This window comes from Anser anser (assembly GCF_964211835.1).
Source record: "Anser anser genome assembly, chromosome: 20".
NCBI classification, from domain to species: Eukaryota; Metazoa; Chordata; class Aves; order Anseriformes; family Anatidae; genus Anser; species Anser anser.
Window position 1 is genome coordinate 2,067,477 of NC_139741.1, and position 25,865 is coordinate 2,093,341.

General features: G+C 52.1%; 1 protein-coding gene across 1 annotated transcript in view; it reads left to right on the forward strand.

The window, feature by feature from the left end:
* Window positions 1-25,382, forward strand: part of ACACA (acetyl-CoA carboxylase alpha) — a 124,616-nt gene extending 99,234 nt beyond the window's left edge. The window contains exons 48-55 of the mRNA XM_083806085.1: window positions 2,257-2,353; window positions 3,017-3,152; window positions 8,624-8,801; window positions 10,346-10,458; window positions 17,662-17,816; window positions 18,089-18,259; window positions 21,494-21,630; window positions 22,828-25,382. Coding sequence (XP_083662211.1) covers window positions 2,257-2,353; window positions 3,017-3,152; window positions 8,624-8,801; window positions 10,346-10,458; window positions 17,662-17,816; window positions 18,089-18,259; window positions 21,494-21,630; window positions 22,828-22,954 — 1,114 coding nt within the window. The 3' untranslated portion in view covers window positions 22,955-25,382. The remainder of the gene's footprint in view (window positions 1-2,256; window positions 2,354-3,016; window positions 3,153-8,623; window positions 8,802-10,345; window positions 10,459-17,661; window positions 17,817-18,088; window positions 18,260-21,493; window positions 21,631-22,827) is intronic.
* Window positions 25,383-25,865: the final 483 nt, after the last annotated feature.

A 25,865-nucleotide genomic window follows, 5' to 3' on the forward strand; every position in this document is an offset into this window, starting at 1 on the left:
GCAGTCACACTTGACTTGCAAGAAAAGTTCAGCTAAAACTAGAACAAATTGCAAGAAACTCTGGAAAGGAAGAGCTGAACATCGAGATTTGCATGGAATAACTTGCAGCATTTTCCAAACCAGCGCCCACCACGCCTGATCCTAATGAGCTGTGCAGCTCCGGAGACCTGAGCTAACTCAGGAACTGGCCAAAGTACCGGGCTGTCCCAGGTGATGCCGCCTTTGATTACCAGAGGTTTCAGTGCAGACAGGGTGAGACACGGCTGCTCCTGAGACGCATCGCGACAGGGCTGGCCAGCTAGGCTCCGAGCCAGTGCAGCCGTGAGTCAGTGCTGCCTCTTAGCTCCGTTGCGTTGGTAGCACAAGTAACCCCAGAATATTCGGCACTGCAGGCTCCCGTTTCTCTTTTGGACTCTTTAATAAAGCCACAGCTCTACGTAGTCATCCAAAATGAGGGAGACAGAGCTCGTGCTGGGAAATAGCAATGCTTGTGACATTCTCTAGAGCTCATGTGTGACATCTCCAAGGATTGTGTCCATCTGGACATCTCTAAAAAGGCCATCAAGAGCTCCGTTAACTCCAAGGCAAGGCCGCATAGTTTCTGACAGAGGCTTCCAGATACAGGGGTGTGCTCAGCAGCATGCCCCTCTGTTGCTCTTTTCTTCAGATGTTGTCTCTGAGCGCTGCTGGTCCCAGGGGTCTGCGTGCTGTTACCCCTGGAGATCCTCTCCTCTCTGAATATTGTCTGCCTTTATACGTTGTTGAAAGGAGCCTAAAATACCTGCTGGCTCCCCTCCTAGTTGCAGCACGTAACCTTGGGTGTTCCTGTGCCCTTCTGATACACTTCGGTATTTTTATCTGCCATCTGTACCACACCGAAGTGTTATCTCACAAGATACTCCAACCATTTAAAGGCTTTTAGGTTAAGAAGTACGCCAGGTAAAAAAATAATCAGTGATTTGGCAAAGCTAGAAGGTCTCTGCCCAGGCCTCTGCTCGGCTTCACTTGCAGTTCCTTTCTTCTGACAAATTCCGAGTTGCTCTGGACTCTCACACACAAGTACATAGAATACAAATGAAACTGACTTCTTTCAAAAGCAGTGGCACTTGGAAAAAACAAATATGAATGTATTCTTCTGGGATTGTTACTGTAAGTGCTGCCAAAACTCATCTTTTGTATGTATGTTTGGAATATGTGTGCTGTTGGCTGTAAATTGTCTTTTATTATTCTATGGCAACTTGTCCAGGGACACACTATAAAACAAGATGTAGCATCTTCATGTGCTAGCCTGATAAAATTTATATGAAGTATAATGGAAAACAGAAGTTGTTTTGAGCTGTTTTCAAGTTCAATAAATAACTGTAATACTTGGATAAAGATGTTCTTTATTAGGTCACATGGGCCCTAATACACAAGTTATAAGTTACCGATTTAAGACGGCTTCTGCAATTACGGGGTTCTGGGCAGACCCTTAATCATAGCGAATGGGAATATTTCCAAGCCCCTGGTGCACGCAGGCCGTGTCGCGCTGTCTGCCTGCAGCGTGTCACCAGCCCGCGGTGGCTGCCGAGAGCTCCTCAGCCCTGCAGGGACTGCCCGGGACGAGGGCCGTCACCGGGGCCGGGTGACTGCCGCGTGGGTGCTGCGGGAAGAGCTCCGGGGCTCCCCGGTGCCGACCTCCCCACCTCGCCTCGCAGCATCCAGCGGCCAAGGGGCAGCGGGGAGGCAGACAGGCAAACCCAAACCTTTCCCCTTTTACCCGTCCTTCAGCCGAGCCACCCGGCAGTTTTGTAGGCGGGAGAGGTTTGGCACGGCTGAGACGCCTGCATTGCTTGGGCGTGCGGCCCGCGGGTGCGTTTCATCAGCTGGCAGCGCCTGCAAAAGCAGGGCTTGGGAAGCCTTGGGTCTTCGCTTTTGTCCTGGGTAAGACCGACAGCATCGACATCTGTGTGATGCTGGGTGGGGAGAGGTGCACTCGTAGCTGTTTCATTCAAAGCTTAGGCTTCGGTTTATTCTGTTTAATTCGTGGAGAGGTGTGTGTTAGTGTTCAGAAGTAGGCTTTGCTTTGAGAACTATACATTGAGCTCTGAAACAATCCAGCCACATGCCTAAAAGCTTCAAAGAGGCCACAGTGCTTCTCCCTCCTCCATTAGCATGCACTATTTGTCTCTTTTGGGTATTTTGATGCAAATTGGAAAAATGGTCTAGTTGTGTAACAGTAAAAGTATGAATTTTGATTTGTTTCGATGCTGGCAGGCTGGGAGGAATACCTGTAGGAGTTGTTGCTGTAGAAACGAGGACAGTGGAGCTGAGTATCCCTGCGGACCCCGCAAACCTGGACTCGGAGGCCAAGGTAGGTTGAACGCCTGCTCACTTGGTTGTTTGTCCTCTGAAAACGTGAGAAGAGCGTTTGTTTTGGTGGGATTTTTTGGTCTCGGCGGTGGCACAAAAAATACAGGCACTCCTCGCGTGGGTGCCGGTACGTGGCAGTGGCTGGAGGCTCTTGGCTCGGGGGGCGCCTTCCCCAGCAGTCCGACCTCTGCTGTGAGCCTGCTGCGATGCAGGGCGTAGGGCCTGGGAGATCTGGCAAGCAAAAATCATTTCCCTGTTCTCTTGCTGTGACCGGATTGTTTCATGCTCTTGCTGCTTTGACATTTTGCTTTTCTCCTGCTTGATTTCACAGCTGTGGCCCTACCTCCTACATCGTCTCTTCTGGGTCTTCTCCTATGCCTGTCCTTTTCTCTCTCTCCTTCCCATTCTTGCAGCAGTCACAGTGTCAGGCTTCCTGTATCATCTCTTCCTGGGTAAATCAGTGGTAACACTCCTGTCGATGTAGGTGACAGAAGGATTATCCCAATTTTTCCTTGGGAAAGCAGATCTTAAGCACTTCACGTGCTGCACTCCCCATTGTTGGTTCCACATTGCAGCCCTTGCTGCAACCGTTCCTATATTTTTGTGCCAACTCTTATGCTAACAGAATTGTTTCAAGGCTTAACGATCCTTTTTGTCCCCACAGATAATCCAGCAGGCTGGCCAGGTGTGGTTCCCTGACTCGGCCTTTAAGACGGCCCAGGCTATCAACGACTTCAACAGAGAGGGGCTGCCCCTGATGGTCTTTGCCAACTGGAGAGGCTTCTCTGGGGGGATGAAAGGTAACCAGCAGTTCGGGTACCCTCGTGGTGTTGTCCTGCACCGTGCCTTGTCTCCTGCTCCTCAGAGCACTGCTGCTGTTCCCCGCCGTGGTTTGGCATCCCAAAATGGTTCTCTGGGGACGGAGCAGCCTCCAGGAGGGCGGTGGGAGCACGCGGTGAGGCACAGAAGCAGGTGGAAATATGGTCTTATTGATAACGTTGCGCCCTGTAACATGGGTGTATCAAGGGCTGTCTCCCAGTTGATGGCTGTGGTGGTAGTGGCTGTTCATATGAACTGAACCGTTATAAAACTGCTCGGTTAGTATACAGGCAGTTAGATTTTTGTACCGCATATTTCTGCTTTAAATGGTGCGAAGTGCCAAGAACGTGAGATTGATACTATAAAATTTAAATAAGTAAAAGATTACAGCCTTTTACCTGCATGTGGCTTAACAAACACAACGAAAAGTTACGGATCCTCTAACACAATAAAGGTTCCTGCTCTGGGGAGGCTGGCGTTGTGATAAAGGCCACCTTGCTCTCTGTCTCATGAGCAGCACAAGAAGAAATGCAGAATGCAGGGACAGAACGTGGCAAAAGATTGCAAAACTCTTTCCTCTGGAAAATGCCTGTTACCTGTCAGGGTGGTTTCTGCTCCATGTCCTGCTACTGCACTCTCATCTTGACTGGTTTTCCATGCCACGCTACTTACCAGGAAAGTGGTTAATTAATGAATTCCTGGTGGTTCCACAATTATTTTGCCTTACTGTGTAGTGAGATCTGTCGGCTTTGCCAGTGCCTTTGCGGGGAGCATTGCTCGAAAACTGAGTGTAGCTTTGGAGTTGGAACTAGAAGCCCAGGGTGGAAAAGAAGATGCGAAGGTGCTAATTTTTGTGAAGATGCTAATAGCTGTACGGCACATCCCACTTAGCTCCACGCCAGCTCATGGCAGGAGGAGGAGGAGAGAGGCATCACAGCGCAGGGAGAGACCAGGGCACCGCAGTCTGTGCGCTGGCCGGGGCATTTTCTGCATCTTGGTTTCTGCTGAAGGGCCTCCAGAGCGAGCGTCGGTCTCTCCTGACACTCTCCACGTTCCTTGGGGAGTTGTTTGCAGTTTTGGTTTCAGTGCTGGCTGGGGATTATGCAGGGAGGGAAAATAAACAATTATGCCACCCCTCAGTGCACACAAACACACTGCCAGGAGCCGACTGCACTGTGGGTAAAATGACTCCAAAATTGTGTGTAATGAGTAGGAAAATATTAGAGACAGCTCTTGCTATGCTGAAAATTGACATTAGCGGAGGGGGGAAAAAAAAAAAGAAAGCAAAAAAAAAACCCTCTTTACTAGTCGGCCTAGGAGGTCTAATTCAAGCGGTAAAATAAATAAATAACTAACATAAATAAAGGCATATCACAATGGTGCTGGTGGTTTCCCCAATGAGCTCTATCTGGCCGGAAGGCTATTCAGCATAATGCAAAATTAAATTATAAAAACTGGCTTGAATATTTAGATGGAGGAGCCATTTGGAAGTGGTTTATTTAGGCGAACCGGCAGTGACCCACGACGAGGAGACATCAAGCGTGAAATTTACTGGAAATTAGCACCAGGGTCTTGGACTCGGCATGAATAGTTTGATAGCATGCAAATCCCCGCGACATTAAACTGCAGCGCTGCTTGTGCTACAGGGTCACTCGCAGTTGGTTTTTCATGTTTTACTTATTATTTTTTCCCGGGACAGGTTATAAATAACAATAAAAAAAATTTAAGCAGAATGAAAAGGCTGTTTTAAATCTCTGATTACCTGGATGGTGAATGACGGTATTGCTTGTATGTAATGGCTTTATGAGGGCCGTTATGTGTCTGCAGCCAGTGTGTGCCTGGTGTTTACCTTCAGGTCCTAGCTGATAATCCAGCCAAGCTGATGAGATCCGCTCCAGCTTCGGAGGTTCAGGGCACGCTGCCCGACACTATGGAAATGCAAAAAGCTGTCTGCAGCCTTTCTAGCATGCTTGATGCATCTGACGGCCAATATTTACACACACAGTGTAATGATAACAGCTTCCAGCAGATTTCGTGTCTCCGTGTGGCAGGCGCTGATGCACGCTGCAGCTGAGCAGGCAGACACAGGGCAGGAACGTGTGCTGCGAACAGCCCGCCCTGCTGGATGGCAAACACCGGCCTTCCTGGAGGATCTCGGCAGCATTTCTGTCTTACAAGCGTTTCGTTAGGCTCAGGTTTAAATTAGTACAGAGCTGAAATTTGGCCCAGAAATATCAGGGTCAATTTTAATTTTTCCAATCTCAACATCGGCAACTTCCTTGCAAGAAGAGTTGTGCAGACAGAGTGCTCTTTAGACGTGTGTTGTTCTCTGCTGCACAAAAGACGATGGAGCGGTTGGGTTTTGTTTTAAACACAGCAAGTGTGTTAGTTACAGCAAGAATGCTTTGTAAAGCCTGCACCTACCGAGGCACCAGGCTGCCCAGGCGGCACAGGCACAGAGCAGTGAGCTCCTCTGGGACCTGGCACCGTTCCCCACCTGCAGCAGTTGTGGTTTTCATGGTAAGAGTGGAGAGCACAGCAAAACTGCAAACAAGAGGTAATTATCACCGTATGGCAAATGCTTCATAGGGTAAGGGAGGTTGTGTGCTCTGGTGGTTAGGTGCAGGGTCTAAAGGCAGGTCTCTTGAGTTGTCTTGGTGGTGTTTTTGTGATCTTCTTCCCTACACTTACATTTTACCTTTCAAAAACGCAGGTGCTTTAAGAGCGCCCGCTTTGCTGAAGTGGTAAGTGTTGGGCAAACTGAGTGGTTGAGATGGCAGGAGGGAAAAACCTGCAGAAGAGCAGGCTGGGGTTAATGCTCGAGACAGGTCAGGGGCCCTGCCGTGGATGCTCTGCAGCTCGGCACCTTCCACTGCGTGGGGCTGTGCGAGGCACCACGGGGACCTTCGGTGGCAGCAGTCAGGGTGTTCTCTCTTCATTGTTCGGGCAAAAGGTGTCTGTTAGTGGGAACTTTTACCTTAAGGAAAGGGGAGATCCCCAGGAGGAGAGCAGTTTACAGCCCTACCTGAAAGGAGGAAGGTGCATCTATAGCCCCCCAGGAACGCAGCAGCAGCTCTGTCGGCCTCAGCGGAAACCTGAGCAAGTGAGTGAATCCAGACGGTGGTGTAAATCCACAAATAAAATACTAAGCACGGCCTGCTGGGGCGTTCCAGGAAACCCAAGTGCTGCGCTGCAGGATCCCAGAAGGAGTAACTGTGTACATGGCTGCATGGTGGGAAAGCTCGTGCTTCTGGAGAGCTTGAGGCCTGACCCGAAAGTACTGTAGTCACAGAAATACTTCCCTGACCGTGCTCATGCCAGGCTTGGTAAACCCAAAGGGGCTTTGGAGCTGTGCACAGAAAGCATTAAGTTTCTCCCAGTTTCTCTGCTCCTCCTCGCTCTGCCTTGTTCAAACAAGTAGCACTTCTTTTTTCGAGACTTAACCTGAGTAAAATATATACCCTTGGCAGGAGTGAAAAATGTATTGCTAATTACGCAATTATTTTATTATGTAGCACTAGTAAAAAATGTCTAGTAAAGAATTAATTCGGTTAAAATAATTTGAATCAAGCAATTATTTTCTTAACACTAGAATTAGCTGAAAGTACTTCAAGTGGTTTATTACTAGCACTACATAATAAAATAATTGTGTAATTAGTAATAAATTTGTCACCCCTTTTGAGGTCTTTTTCTTTGCTCAGGACAAATGAAGAGGTTGGAGTTTTGTTTGGTGCTCAGTCCCCACTGTCTCTGCCAGAATTTGCTCTTATTCGCGATGAGAGGAAATAGGTTGTCCTTCTCCTCGTCAGCATTTGGCATTCCTTAAATAATGTGAGTTTCCTCTTCTTGGGTGCTCGGACAATGACCTTGCAAATGAACTGGAGAGAGTGCATCAGTGCCTATGGTACTAATACATAAATATATATAATATGCATAATACACTTTACATATGCCCCGTCCCATTACTGTATGTATAAGTGTGTGCGTGTATTTTCCAAAGAGTTAGGTGCTGAACTGTGTTCGTGCTTAATGTTAAACTGGGGGTTAAATGACACGGGGACCTTGGCTGGGGTCCCTCTTTTCCCCAGCAGTGGCTTTCTCAAGCGATTTAAGGTTTGTAGATGAATCAAAGTGTCTGTCTTTCCAAGACTGTTACTGAAGGCCAGCCGGTGTGCGTTGCCGTATGCAACCCACACAGTTCTGCCCTCTGCATTGCTATTTCAACGACTAGAAAATGTTAGACAAGTTGGGAGGTGCTAAGCAAGGGACATCAGATGTGGTAAAGGGGTTAGAAGGTGCTGTCCTGGGAGACATATGAGGAAGGAATACGTATAGTGTGTCAAAGAAGGGAAAAAAAGAAGAAAACAAAAACCACTGAAAGGCTATGGCTATTTATAGCAAGCCCAGAGGAGTGGAGAAATTATGTAGGGTGATGCAAGGAGTAACAATATGAAATTAAATGGGATGGGAAAGGAGGGGAAATTTGGCTGAACGCTGGGGAAAATGTCTTCTGTTTGGCTGTGCAAATGCCCCGGGAGAAGTAGGAAAGTTGGTCGTTTGGGATTTCTAAACCAAGGCCTTAAAAAGCACTGGAAAGGAACATAGGATGCAGTCCTGTGAGGACAAAGAGATAGACTAGATAATCCTAATAAGTATTTTTCATTTCTTATATATTTGATTCGATACTTCTAAATATAATTATGTGCAACAAAATATATGTATTCGAGGCTGCCTGTTTCCATTACAAACCACATCCATTACAAACTATATCATCTCGTCTAAATTCTCTTTGCCTTCATTTTTTTCTCTTTTATGTAAATCACCTTTGGGGCTGGTATTTTCAACGTGCTGTCTTTACACAGTGGAGTTGTTCTTATTAATTTTGAGCAAAGCGCCTAAGATAAATTTTAATGCCGGAAGAGAAGAGCACTGTTTCACATCCGAACCCTCCCCACGCTGGTTTTTATACAGGTGTGCTCAAGGTGTGCCGCCACGAGGCGTGCCGTGCCGTGCCGTGCCGCGGGGCAGGTCCCGCGGGAAGGCCGAGCTCGGGCAGCTACACGTCCCTAAGGACAGCAGCGCCCGGCCTGGCTGCCTGCTGGCCGAAATCTTGTCACGGAGGGCAGGCCGTGGCTTCTCACAGACCCGTGTGCAGCAGGCCGGGGTGGCCTGAGGACCCTGCGGTCCGTGTTTTGTGAACAGACGCGGTTGTGCTCCCACCACCAGGCCTCACCTCCAGAGACACGGCGTCTGGGAGCAGGGCCGATGTGGGAACGTCTCCCTTCCCGGCCCGTCCTGCCCAGGCCCAGATGACCCCAGCAGATCTTGCCGCACGGCAGCAGGAGGAGGTGGTTAGGAGAGCTGAACGATTGTAGTTTTTCCTTCGGTCTGACGACGCCTGGCCTAAAGCGCTGACATGCCGTGACTCCCGGTGCTGTCCCTTGTTCCGCAGACATGTACGACCAAGTGCTGAAGTTTGGTGCCTACATCGTGGACGGCCTGCGGGAGTATCGGCAGCCCGTGCTCATTTACATCCCGCCGCAGGGGGAGCTGAGAGGGGGATCCTGGGCTGTGATGGACCCGACCATCAATCCTCGTCACATGGAGATGTACGCCGACAGGGAGAGCAGGTACGGCCGCTCTGTCCTGCCTCTAACCACCCGCTCTGAGGCACGGTTACCTGGCTGAGTGAGGAGCAGTCAGTGAGGTGTGCTCAGAAATGTGCTCTTCAGAGCCCCTCAGCATTGCCCTGTCTATCAGACGGGCAGTTGGGTAGCGGCACTTTTTTAAGAAATAAAACTCGCATAAGTGAAGTTCTCGTTACCAGCGGTTCGGGATGTAGCGTTACAAGCAAACCCTGGGAAGCATGCTTTTAAAATATTTTTGAGAATCTCTAAAATACGGAGATACGGAATCATTTGGGGGGAAAAAGCCAGCCCTGCCTGGTGTAGCTGTAGCAGCCAGGAGCAGGTTGAACTAGAAGGATGGCGTGAATATTGCCAGTTTTACTTGGAGCAGTCCGGAGGAGGAGCAGGTGGGCATGGGCTCGTTACAGCACTGAGCAGTGAGGCACCACGAGTGCTACGGAAAACAGAAGCTATGTTAGATCTTTGTTTTAAATGTATTTAATCTGGTCAGCCATAGGATGTGGAAGTAACCAGGCAAATGGGAAATGAACTAACACCTGACAGTGCAAATAGCTTTATTGTGTCAGTGTCACCCCTCAGTGCTCAATTCCAGCGCTGTGCCTGGGCATATTCTCCTCCCAGAAGTAGGGGCAGGTGAAACCTTTCTCTAGTACCTTCTGCACTGCTTGGAAGCACACCCCTGCACGTGCCACCTTTTTTCCCCATGGTGCAGCTGCCAGCAATTTTGCCCTGCTGAGGTGGTAGGAGTGGAGAGGATGTGCTGATAGCACCGGGGTGAATGCCTCCTTCGCTCTCTACTCCCATCCCCTGCTTCTGCCCCGTACCTTTGTGGGATGCCAGCCGTGTGAGCTCGCCCCTTTGAGATCCGGGTGCAGCTTCCCAGCAGGTGGGATGTGAAGGACAGTGTGTGGCTGGCAGAGCTGTAGTTGGACTCTACTGGACCTGAGCTCCGGTAGCCAAGAAATAGGTTATTTTGCAGACTCTGCCGTCCTGGCCCTACACACCGTTGCATTTGCAATAATTCCCATCACGGATGCTGCTCCACAGCCGGGGCGCTGACCTCCCTCCTTGTTCCTCCCGTCCTCACGGTTAAAGGCTGAAGGGATTTTATTTACCAAAGCTGAGTTTCAAATCACGTGCTCCTCTGCCTGTGACCTGGGAAGTGGGCAGATCTCTGATGGAGATGGTTGGTTAGTTGGTTTGTTTCTCAAAGCTTACCTACCTTTCAAAAGAGCTTCCTGGTCACAGCTTGAAAGAGACCGCCAAGAGCATTGCTTGTACTGGGCTGCACTATGTGCTGTTGGACAGACATGGCTCTGCGAAGCCTCACGTGCATTTGTGGCTCTGGATAAATAATAGCTAAGATGCTTTCTCTCGTTCTCTCTTTCTCTTTGTTTTGTCTCCCTCCCCCCCTTTTCTTTTTTCTGCATTACTCTCTAGACAGCGTTGAACCATTCCATTTTGTGTTTCCCCTTGTCCGATGACCTGAAAGTGCCTTTCTTTTCTCTTTTTCCGTCGCTGACCAGAGGAGGAATCCTGGAACCGGAGGGGACGGTGGAAATCAAATTCCGCAGGAAAGACCTGGTGAAGACAATGAGGCGAGTGGACCCCGTCTACATCCACCTGGCGGAGCGCCTCGGTACGTCTGCGCGGCGCGGCGGGCCGTTAGCTGGGGGCTAATGAATGTGTTTATGGACCTTAAAAAGGGGCACTGAGGCATTTTATCAAATTCATGATAATTTTTATTTACTGTCATCTAACTTGGGAAGAAAACCAGATGAGACAAGCTGCATGGATGTACGTGAGAGAGAGGGTGTTTGTGTGCGTATAGCGTACCTAGGGCGTGTGCAATTATATAGAGAGTGTCTTTGTCAACTGAATTTTATTTTATTTTTTAATTGATTGGGTCTTACAACAGACACTTAGTACAGTTGCTTGGCTCTAGTTTCTGTTTCAGGAATTTTTGGCCAAACCCTCAGCTGGTGTCATTTGGCACAATTAAGGATTTGGCCAAAGACATTTTTGGGCTGCTGGACTGTCACTGTGTGTCCGAGGTAGTTCTGAGTAACAAAGTCTGCTGCTTTTCAGTTTCAGGAAAAGAAGTAAAGATATTCTTCACCTCTTCAGTAAAACACGGGGTGAATTGCAGTGCTCAGCAGCCAGGGTGTCCCTGCATGTGTTGTGTTATTGCTGCGCCTTTCATTCCAAACAATCCCAACACCCGGTACGGACCCAACAGCCCAAAGTACAGAGCGTTCAGCAAAATGCACTTAATATCAGATGTGTGCTCTCCCAAGGGAATAGGCTCTTTAAATAGTTCTTTACTAGCTCTTACTATAAGAGTATCATCTTACAGAGCCTCTTTTTACTCCCAAAATTGACTACATTTTAGTAGTGGAGGAAGCATGCTACGTGGGTATGGTTTGAATTTATAAAGCCTTTTGGGATCCTTCAGGAGGAAAAGTGTTCTGCAAATGACTGATAAATCGTCTCTATTGCTGCAGTTACATTTTATTATTTGGCTTTTTTTTTTTTTAATTTATGGCAGTGCAACAATTTATATACAAAACAAGCATTCTGGTACGCTTTGGGAGGAGAATAATAATTGTGAAGGGTGCTTGGCGTGGTAAGAATCAGAGTGCTTGCTGAAAGTCAGGTTCTTCCCGATGTCTTCGACAGCATCAAAGACTTTTTTTCCTCTTTTTGATAGTATTTTATAAATCTTTGTTTTCTCTCACCGTGCTGATTGCTTTCTGGGCAAGAAGCAGGCTAGCAGGTGTTTGGGTTTTGCAGACCAGCACGAGGCAGTGGTTTTATCTGCGTTCAAATCTTGCTCGTGTGGGTTATGGTGCTAGGGAGAGTGGGCACAAGTACCCAGGTGGCCGTGTTGTTCTTCCCGTGTCTGTTTGGTGGAATGGAAAAAACGTTTCAGTGCTTGTAGCTGCAGCAAGGAAGTTGTCTTCACAAAAACTCACTTTTGGCCCACGTTAGGCTCGGCAGAGTCCACTGGGAAGCAAACAGACGGTGCGACGGCACCAGGTGGTGGGGCAGGTGCCGGTGGGCGTGCTGCTGGGCGCTTCCCCGCCGGTTTGAGGCTGCCACCCAACTACTCCACGTCAGGTTTCCCCCCCTCCGCCTTCTGGGGGCGTTCTCCTGCACCTTGGCATCCCACACGGAAGAGCTGCCGCTGAGTTGCGGGAGGCTTCTGGGGAAGAAGGATCCTGGTGTGTGCCTGGAGAAGGCAGCGCGCTGGCTTTCTGCTGCAGGCCGTGCAGAGGAACGGCACCGCGGCCGGAGTGCTGTTCCTGGGAGCATTTCCCTTCACCCTGCCACGGGCAGCAGCGGCTCTGCCGACCGACAGAGCAGCCTGCTGCCCCCACGGGAGGCTGGTGTCTTCTGTGGCACAGCGGCAGCACAAGTCCTGGCCCCAGAGCACAGAGCTGCTGGCGAGAAGGGCTCTTGGACTGCTCAAGTCCTGGGGCGGTGGAGGAAGTAGGAGAGCAGAGCAGCGTGAGCTTATTTTGAGCTTATTTATTGTCGTGTGCAGGGACCCTTAGCCCGGGCCGGGTGCAGGACGCCTGGGAGCAGCCTCCAGCCACACCGCGCAGGACCTCAAAAAATGGAGATGGGGAGAAGGAAGGGAAACGGTTTTGTGCCGGGAGTCTCAAAAATGCAAAGCCAGGCGATGTGAGGAGGCAGGAGCCTGTTCAAGGCTTTTCTCCTCTCCTCCTCTACAGAGTAATTACTCCCAGCAAACTCCATACACTTTAATTAAAATGACTGCAACACAAGAGCAAGTCACTTACAACTGTACATACAGAGAGCTCTAAAAGCTTCAGTCACTGATAAGCATCTCACTTAGATGGCTCGTAATTGCTCCCAACATCGGGCGATCATTGCTGTTGTTTTGCCACTAATTCCGTACCATAGCAGGAAAGCCAAGATTGCAGGACACAGTGAATTGCATAATTTTTTTTTTTTGCTGGTTTTCTTTCTGGCCAATTTAAAATTTGTCAAAGTCGGTCTTCTTCTGGATCACTGCCCTTTGATATTTCGCGCACTCCATTTGCCACAAACAAGCCGCAGGGCCGCAGTTCATGCTGACTCCAGCAGAAGCAGAGAAAGCTCCATTTATCTTACACTGCCTGCTGAATTCTTACTCATTAGCTGGGGGTTCACTGCCTCTCTTTAACCCCTGAATGGCTGTCATCCCTCCCCGGAGCTGCTGAATCGTGGGGAAGAGGGGGACGCTCACAAGCATGTGCCTGGTGCGGAGGGGTGGGGAAGCGGCGACTTGCTCATTCGAGGCATCCCCAGCCACTGGCTTTCGACTACAGCGGGGGAGTGGGAGAGCAGGGAAGGCTGGCAGATATTGAATAATTTGACATAAATCTGTTCATTATCAATTCTCTGGCACTAGCGCCGAAATGTTTATTAGCCCCGTGTTTTATTAAAATGTCACTCAGAGCCGTGCTATTGCGGAACAGCGAGCCGTGCCGAGCAAAGGGCAGGGGGAGAGGATGGCCCCTGTCCTGCCCACCACGCCGAGGAGGTGAGCAGCGTGAGCAGCGATCCCCTGGAGACACGGGAACCATGCGAGCTGCAGGCCGTCGTTGGGAAGAACATGGAGATCCAGTTTTATTTTGCTTATTTGTTACAATTAGAGTAAAGCAGTTAGGAGTGGGATAGGAATTCAGTTTGCCGTGCAGATCGCAGGCGTGTAATGTAGCGGTTGTGTGGGGTAACGTAGGCAGGAATTTGGTGGAATAGGAATAAAAGGAATGGCAAAATGGGTCCTGGTAGAGCAGGGCTGGATACCACGTTACCACGTTTCTTCTGTCAGGTGTTTGTCACGGTAAAAGGGAATTATTTGTTCACCTGGCCGACGGGATGCCAGCGTGAACATCCCCTTCAGCTGACGCCAGGAGAAGGTTGGCCGTGTGCTAGCACGGAACTCTGATTTTATTTGAAATGCCCCTTTTGTGTGCGTCCGTGTGCGTTGTACGGGGTGCGTGGAGGGAGCACGCAGCTCCACGCCAGCAGCAGCACTCGCAGTTTTCCTGCACAAACACGGGTGCTGCAGACAGCCCTCGCCTTCCCTGCGGGGGCGCAGGACCAGAGGCGAGCCTGCATGGCCAGGATGTGGCTGCCAGTGCCCTGCGCTCAGCCCCATTTCCCAAGGGGCTGAGAGCTTCCATCCCGTGGCCCGTTTCGCTCCCAGCTTTAGCTCGGCAAGGTAGATTACAGTTCAAAAGTCCAGTAATTATTTTCTGGGGGGTGGGTTGTTGGCTCGGTGTTGCAATTAATCAAAGCGCTGCTTGTTTTCTTGGGCAGCGACTAAGAAAAATGCTGCTGCTGCGATGCCATCTCTCACGGAGTCCTGGACGAATGCAGTCAGCACGGCTGTAACTTTTTGTCTTCTAGGCGATGCTGATTTTCAGGAACTGCTTCTGTGTGCAAGTGCTGCTGCATTTAAATTGTTGTTAATTCACAGTCATGAGTCTAGAAGAACAAGTGCTGATTTCTGCCAGCTCCTCCGTGACAATTGGCATCTTCAGTATCCTCCCAGGAGGCTTGTCGATGATTCTCCCAAAATACAAATTTTTGGGAATTACTTACCTGCCACGCTTTGACCCTTTGCTCTGTTGCTAACTCGAGGCCTGAGGAGCAAAGGGCCGGGAGGGACCAGGGCAGAACATCGCCCGGTGCAGCTCAACGAGGATATTTCAAGCCTGTGCCACGAGCATGAGTGACCTTCACTGCTATTTCATAGTGCACCTCCGTAACATAAATCCTCCTGAATATTTAGCGAAGCAATTACAAGCAGTCTCATTTAAAGAAACAGGCCACAGTCCAAAAATGCCCGTCTCTCCGGGATGTGAGTGGCTCTCGGTGACCTTCCCTCTCCCCCTCGAGCAGTGCCCGGCCGGGAGCCGTGCTGGCCGGGCGCCCTGGGGCCGGCACCTTCCTGCTGCCATCGCTGCTTTCAGGCAGGAGCTGTGCTAACGGAGGGAAGGAAGGTGAGGTGCAGGCGGAGGGACTGCTGTTGCAGGTGTGGAAATCAGACGGGACGGTCCTGACCAGCGTTAAAATTGACATGTAATTATGTCACCGGATGGCTCTGCTGGTGTTATTTGGAAAAAAGTCCCCGAATTTGCCTGTAATACTTGTACCGTTGCACTAACCAGTCCCTGTTAATGCCCCTTTGTAGGCTGCAGAGCTAGCAGTGTTTGTATTGCCCGGCTCTCGGCGTGGGGACCGCTGCAGATCGCCTGGGTCAGGGGCCTCGGTGCTGGGTGTCTGCCCAGATCCTCGAGGGCGTGTTTGAGGAGGAGGCAGGAAAACGGACGAGTAAATGCTTTGCCACGCTGAGGCTGTGTGCCGAGGGTGAGGGAGAAAATCCCACATTTTAACAGCTTCGAAACCATAAACCATCAAATTGATTCAGAAGCCGCCTGGCTTTCTGCAATCAGAGGGAACCTACAATAACATTTCTTGAAGTCATTTTGTCTAACCTGTTAAACTGGTCATATTTAAAAAAAAGCACTTTGCTACTAAACGTTATGGGAAGCCGTGATTCATGGGCCTGCTGAGCCATTTCCATCTGGCAGGGACTTTATTAAAGGCAGCGCGCCCGTCGCAGCGCTGGAGCTGCCACCGTGCGCGGGGCGGGCGGGAGGGTGCTTACCCCGACGAGGTTTTTTGTTCAGTGGGGCACAAATCAAAATAGTTTAGGTGTTGCTTTCTCCACCGCGATGCTTGCCCTTAACTTTCGGAGAGGAGCATAAATTGGCTGGGGACAGTCACGGGCTGCAGGAGCGGGAGGGAAGTGTTTGGGTCCCGGGAGGCCAGATCGCACCGGCTGGGGACGGGGAGACCTCGGTGTCACGCCCGGCAGACAGCGGAGGCTGGCAGCTGGGGAATGTTTTAGGTTAAATAATCCGTATGGGTGGGTTTACACCGGGTTTTGTTGGTTTGACCAGCTGTGTTTGAGCGGAGGGCGTCAGCAAGGACAGATCCCTCGCCTGTTGTTCATGAGGAGCTTCTGGAGGGTGAAGGGCATTTCGGCAAGACCCCTTTTCCCGGCAGGGTCCTGGACGTTGCTCCTCTGACCTCAGAAGGGGCTCGAAGAGACACAGAATGAAGAGGTCTTGGTACGTTCCCCACGGTGGTTGGGCTTCTGGGGCTTTGCAGGTGCTGGGAGTGGGGCGAGGCCCCTACCTGGCCCCTTCCGACGGTGCCGGTGGCTGCGATCCGCCCGGCGCCCTGTATAGCTGCAGACAACCTGGTGACTGCGGAGCAAAGCTCGATCCAAGACAAATGTGATATTTTATGGCGCTCAGAGTGCCGTCTTAGAAAGTGTCCTGCGCTGCCTGCCAAGTTCGGAAGGTCGCTCGTGTTCTTCCTTCCTTGGAATTGCCGTCACGTCTCACCTGCCGGCCCCACCCGCGTGCCGGAGCCCGCTCACTTCGCGTCTGCATTGCCAGGTGGTCGCTGCAGAGCGCTGCTCCCTTTGTTTCCCTATTGATTAGTGGCCGATCCATACCCGGAGGTCTATAATGTTCCTATGATTTAAACTTTAACAGTTTCATTAACTGTCCAGTACCTTTAGAGCAAAGGAATCCCATATTTTAACTCCCCTCATCTTGCCAGGGTAAGATTTGTGGAAGGAGACTTCTTTTCCCCAGAAATAAATAAATAAAGCCCCAGCTTTCTGAAAAAAAACCCTGAGGCCTCAAGATCTGACTAGAAAAGAAAGAAAACCATTCCAAGATATTTAATTGTACAGGGGGCTTACAGGATTGATCGAGAGCTTAGCTTTTTACAATAGTCCAGTGAATAAGAAATGCTCCTGACAAACGATCGATGATGGGATAATCACTCTTTATCCCCCCTCCTCATTGTTACCTTCTTTCTTTCAGGAGAACAGGGTTCAGAAGTCAAAAATCTTTATAGACGCTGCTTTTAAATTAAGCAGAAAATAGACATTGACATATTTGTTAATCTCACCTAAATCATTACTGGGCCTGGCTGCTTTGACTGTACACCGTGTGCGTGGCGGAGAGGCCGCAATACATGAGCGGTGCTGGCTTGGAACGGGGGGATGTAGGAACCTGTGGTTTAACGGGGATAAATACCTATAATTCTTTATTCTGAAGGCTGTAAGAGTAGCTGCTCTTAATTAAAACCTTCTTACTAGCACCTGAAAGGTGAGGCGACATTTGTATTGGTAGGTGCGTAAAAACATGGCTTTGCCTGGAAGCAGCGGTGTGCGGCTGGCCTGGGACTTGGAAGCGTGTTGGGGTGCGTCCGTGTGTCTGTCCGTGCGTCCGTCTGCTGTTCCCACCTCCTCTGACGGGGAAGAGGAGCTCGGGGAGGACACGAGGTCCCGCTGCGTTTGTGGGCTGGGCAGCGACCGGCCGGCCGGACGACGCGCCACTGTGTGCGTGGCTTCACAGCGCCCGTGGTCCTCGCTTAAGGGAGCGGTGTGTGGGACATCATCCTTTTTAGGAGTGAGTCCTGTAAATCTGTCGCTTAATTGACGGCTCAACTCATTGGCATTTAAATGGAATGAGTTTCCATGGTGAAACCTCCTTTGGAGCTGCTGCCTGAACGTGGCTGGCAGGGGAGCTGGGCTGGAGCACTGGGGTTTAACTCGAGGCTGCTTGGCGTGGCCTCCAGCTGATGGGCCGGCGTTCGTCCTGGCCAGAGCAGCCTGGGTTTTGCTTGAGTGCAGGAAGGGGAGAAACCTCCCTTCTCCCTCTGGGCTGTCAGCAGCCGTCTGTACAGCCCTGGCTCTGACCTGCCGAAGGCCCCTGACGTGCGGCTGTGCCTGTTGCAGGTACCCCTGAGCTGAGCCCTGGGGACCGAAAGGATCTGGAGACGAAGCTGAAGGAGCGGGAGGAGTTCCTGATCCCCATTTACCACCAGGTCGCCATGCAGTTCGCCGACTTGCACGACACGCCCGGCCGCATGCAGGAGAAGGGTGCCATAACTGTGAGTGCCACGGAGCTCGCCCCGGGTCGGGGCAAGCTGCTGGGGGAGGCAGCAGGCTCAGAGGAACTCGGTGTCCCGTGGGGCTACAAACAAACCTCGGGCCCAGTGAGCTGGCTCAGACACGGGGGTCTGTGTATTTCTCCTGTGCGAGTGACACAACTGAGTGTGTCGCGAGCGCACACCTTTCCTTCCTGTGGGGAGCAAGGCGTCTGCGTTTCTCCGTGTAAACGTCCCTCGCTCATTTTCTCCTTCTCCACCTATGTCTCGGGCAGGACATTCTAGACTGGAAAACTTCTCGTACCTTCTTCTACTGGAGGCTGAGACGTCTTCTTCTGGAGGACGTGGTCAAAAAGAAGATCCACGATGCCAACCCTGAGCTGACCGATGGGCAGATCCAGGCTATGCTGAGACGCTGGTTTGTGGAAGTCGAAGGGACGGTAAAGGTAAGAGAAAATGCAGCTTCACCAAGGCAGCAGTCTGTCTTGGGTGCGAGTTCAGTGAAGTGCTCCCAGGTGTTCCCGGTCATGAGCTGCTTTATGGGAACACTTTATATCAGGCCAGAAAAGCAAGTACACTCAGCTCAATAGGCTTTTCACAAGCACGTAGCACCACTGGTATGAAAACCTGAGCGTCTTGAAAAGACGAACAGCTGTCTCAGCAAAGCAAGGAAGGAGGCCCTAGGAAGGAGGCTGCGTAGAGGTGCTGCTGCCTGGCAGAACTGGCAGCAGGAATCCCAGCAGCCACAGGACACGCTGTGCACACCCCCCTGAACATCTCCGTCTCCCGGTGTCTGCGCACGGCATGCCTGAAATATCACTGCAGAGCTGCGAGCGCTCGCAGAGGCGGGGGGAACGAGCTCCCCCAGCTGTGGAGACCAGTCCCTGCGGCCCTCGGGATCCTCAGTGTTGTGAAAGCAGGGTTGTTATTATTTTTTAATTATTCTTTTATACTGAATAATATCCTAAATCCTGCACTACCCACTGATGCTGGGAAGGGAGGAGGGGGTTGCTGTGCTGCAGTTCTGTCGGGCAGATGTTCCGTTCCTGCAGGGGGCATTTCGGTCAGGTCTCGGGGCAGCAGCAAGGAGCCAAACCATGGAGCCGTCCTGTCCTGCTGCTTGCTGAGCAGGCTGTGTCCCCGCTGTCCCTCTTCCTTGGGGTTGGCCTCACCTTCCTCCCCTTTCCCTGGGCCCTGAACTCAGCTCGCACGCGCCCGGCAGTCGGTGACCGTCACCACGTCCCAGCCCACAGGAGCCCGAGTCCCCCGGGCTGTGCAGGGCTTTAAGGCCACGTGGAGCCGTGTGCCATCAAAGGCAGGGGCACAAATTCGCTGCCAGATGTAACTGCTGTGGTTTGGGGATGGGGGGGTCGCCTCGGCACCGTCCTCGGCTGATGGCTGTGTAGAGGATTTCTCTTTTAATTGCGCTCCAACTCTGAAGCTGGCAATCTCTGAAGAGCAATCTCTGTCGTGGCTCTTAGGTTGTTTTTGTCACAGTCCTCCAATCTGAGTTCTTTATTTCATTTTATTTTATTTTTAAAGTCACAAACACTCAGGGGTTCCAGAAAAGGGGGGGAAGTGCTCTCTGGAGGGCAGCAGGCTTTCCAAGGTAGTGTCTGAGCGTCTTTAAAAGCGGGCATCTCGTTAGCTAATACATTACACCAATCAAGGAGAGTTATCTTAAGCCACAATTAATCTGCTCCCTGGCATATGTTGATAGGAAAGCATCATGCTGTTTCTTAATTAAAAGCAAACGGATTAAAAATGATTAATAAGAGTATTAAATATTCTCCTAAAGTAAAAGCTTTGGGATTCTTGGGTAAATCTAGCTTTACGCAGGTCTGCAACCGTAAGGCAGCTTCTTGGTGTTTTTTTTCCCTTCCCTGAAATCTTCCTAAGTGCCCTACTTTGTATGCAGGGAGCATCGCTGGCATGTCTAGGGGCAGAAGCAAGGAGGAAAAACTAACGAGTTTAAAATAATAAGAAGAAAAAAACAATGAAATAAGCAAAATCGTGAGCCTGACGTGACATCACCATTTTAAGACAGTCATATACATAATTTGTAAGGAAAAAAAAACCCAAACACCTGGTGGGAGTGTCGGGCCAGAGTCTCAGCCTGGTACCCGGGGAGCATCTTCCTGCTGAAAAGGACGCATCCTGCCTCACGGGGGGCAGCCTGCGGGGGCCGCCTGTCTCCCTGCCGGCCCCGTGCCGTGAGGCTGCCGCTGCTGCTGCTGCTGCTGCTGCCAGATCGCTGCGAGCACCGGGCTCGGCCTCTGCTTCAGCCGGTACCTGTGCAGCACGTCGGGCAGGACCCGCGCCGGGGCCGGAGCAGGGTCTGCGTGAGGGCCCCTCGCCACGGCACAGGAGCTCCCCGCGGGTGTAGCAGCAGCTTTGTCAGCACCGAGCGAGCGTTTCTTGTGAGAGTCCTGGGAAAGAGGGAAAAAAAGTTCCTGGACTACGGGAACTGGTAATTAAGTACATAGATAAAAGGTCAGCAGCGAGGGGGTGATAATTAAACAACGGGTCGTTAGTGCCAATACCGTCTTTGCGCTCCTCTCCGGTATTGGCAAGGCTGAGGGAAGTCAGCTGTGGGGTGCTGGTGGCACGGCCACGGGATTTCCTGCAGTGAAAGCGTTTTGCTGGCTTGCTGCTGCCGCCCCAAGGGTGCCCCGGGCTTTCACAGGCGCTCGGACCTCCTGTGCTGAGGCTTCACCTTCGGGTGCAAACATCCATGGTGTGCCACCAGCTCCCTGCCCCGCGGCTGGCAGGACCGAGCGCGGTGCGGGGCGGCTGCCCGCTCCGCTCAGCCAGGCCCAGAGCCACCTCCTGAATTACCGCACCGAGCTCATTGTCATTCTGACTTTGACTTCGTTAGTGATAACAGAGAAGGATAGTGCACCTTTAAATGACGAGCTTTGTGTTTAATTACCCAAATAAAATGACATAAATATGAATGAGTGCTAATGGTGGTACTTGCTTTTCCGGAAACCATTAACAAAACGATTCTTAAATGATTTGTAAAGAAAATGAGAGGAGAAGAGAGGAGCGAGAAGGCTATTAGGCATCTAACACACTCCTGAATTATTATGTAGTCAGCTACCTAGCAAATATCAGGTGAAATGATCTTGCAAAATTAAAAATGGGTTTTGTTGCCAAGGCCTCTCGGGGCTGCGGACGCAGCGACCTCCTTCAGGCAGGGCTGTGGGTGTCCGGGCTGGGTCGTGGATCCCGCGCGCTGCCGTGCGCTGACACCGCCTCAGCCTCCAGGTGGTGGGGGCTTGGGTCCTGGGACGGCTCAGCACCAGGAGACACCCTGCTCAGCTGTGCCCCCGGCCCACCCTGCCCTCCCCGCGGGGCATCTGGCTGTGGCCTTTCAGAATCTGGCTTCTTGGCAGGGACAGCTCAGGGGCATCCCTCGCGGCTCGGGCAGCGATTCAGTGGTAGCCAGGAGGAGATGCAGAAGAAATGAATCGTCTTGTGACTTCTGCTAGTTGGTAGTTGTGTTTATAACAGCCAAGCACAGTGGAAAAAACACAGAGGGCTGTCCCAAGGCTGCCAGGAATTGGGTTAATTTCCAGGAGCGGCACATGGGGAGCGGGTGCCTGCAGTCAGCGGTGGGCCCACGGGACTTGGGGCTGGCGCTGGGACCTGTGGTGACACTTGCGGTTTGTTCACAGGCGTACCTGTGGGACAGTAACAAGGACCTGGTGGAGTGGCTGGAAAAGCAGCTAACGGAAGAGGAAGGCGTTCGCTCTGTTGTGGATGAAAACATCAAGTACATCTCCAGGGACTACATCCTCAAGCAGATACGGAGGTAAGCCAACCGTGCGGCCCGGCACCGCTGCGGGAGCTACTGCGAAATTTTTTGTACAAAATCTACATCTTGTGGGCTCTGCCTCGTCTGGAGAGCTCCTGCCAGGGCGGGTACCTTGAGCAAAATGAGCGGACCAAATGAGCAAAAAGACACCAGAGCGGGGCTCTACTCCAGCAGCACCCAAACCTCCCTGGCCATGCTCTGCCCTTCCCTAAAACGAGAGCCGTGAAGATCCAGGGCACAGAAATTTCACTGCTAATGTGTCTTTCTCCATTTGAGACAGATAATGGAAAATTATTAGTTGGTAGGAGGTCACATATTTTGGAGGGCCACATACTGCGTGAAGCAAGGAGAGAAAGCAAATCTCTGAGCTGTGCTACGGCCGTCAAAGTGGGGCATTGACCACACACGGCCAGAAAACCCTTAGTTTTCATCCCTTTATTTTTTCCAGCCCTAGCCTTTGCAGACAAGCTAGCTGCTTCTGTGCTCAGTGTCGTAAAATGCCCGGTTCCTTTTGATTATTGCTCAGAGCTATAGCAAATAAACCCCCTGATACTAACACAGCGGCAGACAATCCATCCCTCCTGCCTGTCCGAGTTCCTGTTCGCGTTTGCAGACACTCATCCTGCCTCGTGAGCCAAACACTGCTAGACCTGAAGAGATCTAATTCTGATAATTTTTATGTCTTAGACTGGAGGTCTCTCAGCTTTGCCTCCTGGAGCGCAGAGCCGGAGGGCACCGACCTGGTGCGGTTCCTGCGGTTTGCCTGTCCCTCTGGCTAGGCAGGACATCCCATGCACGCGTTTCCAGCGGGCTCTCCACCCGTGCTGCAGCAGGCACGGCTCCTGACGTCTGGGAGGGGGCGATGGGAGCGCCCTCGGCAGCCTCTGAATGCGCTGCTGGTGGCACCAGGGCTCGCTCCTGCCCTCCCCGCACCTCCCCTGCTGCCCTGGGTGGGCCCGGCCCAGCCCCATGGGGATTTCAGCCTCCGCACATCCGAGCTCTGCCACCAGCGCATTGATCGGCGCGAAGGCCCTCGGAGCCCGCACGGCTCGCAGTCAGTTAACACAAGTGCCTGCTGCCGCGGCCGCTCTCTCTTAAAGACCCCATATTTCAGTCCTCCCTGACGGGGAGCTGTCGGACGCGCTCCGGTGCGAGGGCCAGGGCTGCCGTCACTTAACTCTCGCCTCTTTCCAGCCTGGTCCAGGCCAACCCGGAGGTTGCCATGGATTCGATCGTGCACATGACCCAGCATATATCACCCACCCAGCGAGCGGAGATCGTGCGGATCCTCTCCACAATGGACTCGCCTTCTTCAACGTAAGAGCATCGATTTCCCGTACTCCCCCCTGCCCGGTACAGTGGAGGAAAAAAAAAAAAAAAAAGCTCAGAATTGCCCTTTGTCTGCTCGACTGCGACCACTGTACCGAGACGGGGAGGCTCAGGGAAATGCTGGAAGAGTGACATTTTTATTTTTTCAAATCAGACTGGCCAGAGGAAGTGTGTTCTTTGGCCACAGACACGAGGAAAATGTATAAACACAAGCGCCTGCGGAATTGAGTTACAGCTGTCTAACTGTACCTTATTTATTTAACAAAGTGTGACTGGACCAATGCATCAGTTAGCTGTTCGACAAAACCACAGCCAGGCAATGACGGGTACGCTGGTACCGTGAGGTCTTGGCATAGCCCAGCAGGGGCTGAGCACGCCCCTGTTCCCCTGCCCGCTTCTCTCATCACACCCGGCCTGGCAGCGGCCGCGGGGTGCTGCCACGTGCCAACGTTACACCCCTGACACCCCCCGGGGGCGTTTGCTGCGGGCCGAGGCCAGGCAGGACCCTCGGGTGCAGGTGGGAGCCCCCCCTTGTCCCTGGAGCTGGGAAATCCTCCTGTGTGGTGTCGTGTGGGCGAGTGGCATCCGCCACCGAGTCAGCCCTCTTGTCTCTGTCAGCCAGTGCGATTTTTATTCCAGACGCCTGTCTTGTTACTCGGTAGTAGAACAGCATCGAAAGCCGCATGGCCATGCTGTGCCTGAGGCTCCTGGGCTTCCCAGGGCTGCTCCCCAGCAGGGGAAGCGGCAGGGCAGGGCTTTGCGGGCTCAAACCCTTTGCCTTTGTGCCCGATTCTTTTAGAACGGGTCACTAAGGTGTGTGAGAGGCCCTTCTAGGAGGAGATAAAAGAGGAGACCAAAACACAGCTGTTCAGCCATTTCTGCTCTGCCTTCCCTACTCATTTTGAGGGGTAACACACACGGGGCAGCCCCACTTCTGCATATACTTCATCTAAGTGCGAATTCCTTTCATATGAGTAGGCAGCCAAAGCAAAAAGCAGATGCGTAAGGGAGTGGAAGGGACAGAGTCAAACACACAATGGGGTTGGAACTGCAAAAGGAAAATTCGGTTCAAGGCACCTGAGCAGCTTTTCTCCTGTGCCCATCCCTGCCCCAGAGCTGGCGTGAGCGCCGGCCGCACCCCTGGGTCGCCCTCATGGGCAGCTGGGGAAGGGACCCAGATCCTTCACACAAGACAGAAATATTAAAAAGAAGTAACTTCTTGGTCATCACGTTCTTTAGCACCAGCTGGCACGTTCACCTGCTCCAGCGGTCACTGTGCAGCCAGAACGGCCCGCAGTTGGTCCACAGTCGCTGTTGGGCAGGGAAGTGTGGAGCCACCCGGGGCCAGGCTGCCCACCGAGACTGCCCCGGGGCCTTTGCCAATCTCGACACTTTTTTATTTTCAAGGGCCTCCTGACCATAATAAAAGATCAGGTACGCAGGAAGTCTGTAAAAAGTAATGTTGGAGAGCTTACACCAATGATTGTCTTAAAAGTATTTCAGATTTTACAAATCCGCTTTTAGTATTGCACGAATCAGAAGGGATGTTTTTATGAGAATTAATTACAATGCCAGTGCCTCACACCTGTGCTCTTTCCTTCCGAGCTGCAGCGCACCCCCTCTGCGCATGGAGTGCGAGAGCTCTTGCAAAATCAAGGTGCAGCACCGTGGGCGGCTGCTCTCCTCCCCAGAGCGCACAGCAGCACGGCCCATGGTGCCTGGAGTCATCTGAAGGACTAGCCTCGTCTTAATAGTTTAGAACCCTAGTTTGATTTCAAAGACTCTTTTTTTCCACTAGAGCCCCCCGAACAACCCCCTAAAGATGCTTTTACTTAGGCCAACCTGGGCTGCAGCAGGACACAAAGGACAGACAGGGAATGTCTCAGCCAGGCAGGACTGCTCGGGGTGGGCGAGCGCAGTGCACGGACGTCTTGTTGGGCTCCTCCGCTGTCACCGGAGTTTCCTTCGTGGTGCTGTCACAGACCGGTGCATTGCCGTGGTGTCTGCAGGTGTCAGTGGGAAATGTCCTGGTGCCCACAGCTCCGTTCCCCGTGCTTGGGGGGAGCTGCAGCTGCCAAAGTCTGGGCAAGAGCAGAGCCCCTCTAGCTCGGCGTTACAGGCACTGGGGCAGGCTCGACTTAATTTGGGGGTAAAGTAGCTCCAAAACAAACCAGCCAGTAGTTAGCGTCGGAGCTGGTTGGAAGTTGAAGCCTGGCTCTAGCCCTGGGAGCACTGTGGAGGTCCAGGAGCGCGGTGCCAGCAGATGCCGCGGGGTGCTGCAGGCGTGCGGGGCGGTGCCCGAAGCGAGCCGGGCGGCGGGGCAGGCGCTGCGGGGAAACCACCCTCGGTACATACAGTTCTTGCTGGTGCTGAAGTATTTCACTTACCTCAATTTCTTTTAATAAAAAGAATGAATTACATCTCTCGCTGTTGCCAGGAGTGAAAAGTCTGTCACCCCCTCATCCCGAGCGCCCCTCGGGGAGCTCCGCTTTTCCTTAGGGAGGGAGCAGGGAGGTTTCACGCAGCACCTCCCGAAGGGGCCTGGTGGCTGCCCATGCCGGGAGGACGGCGCTGAGGCACCGCTTGGTCTCGGCTGTGCCCCCAACCTGTTCTGCACGAGTCCCTCATGAGACTGTGCCTGGCAGGCCCCTGTTGCCCCTTGTTCCCACCCGTTGTCACACCTCTGGGGGTGTTTGGAATAAACCTTTTGGGATTTAACAACACAGGTGCTGGCAGGAGGAGCAGCTCCTCTCCACCGAGTGCTCGGCGCTGAGCCCAGCTCTGGGCCCAGCTCCCCGCCCGCAGCTGCTGCCCCAGCGAGCCGTTAGCAGTTGTGCCCCCTCCCCAGCCTTATTTTCCTCTTTAATGTTCGACTGAAACAAGCGAGCAGGGAAAGCCCAGCG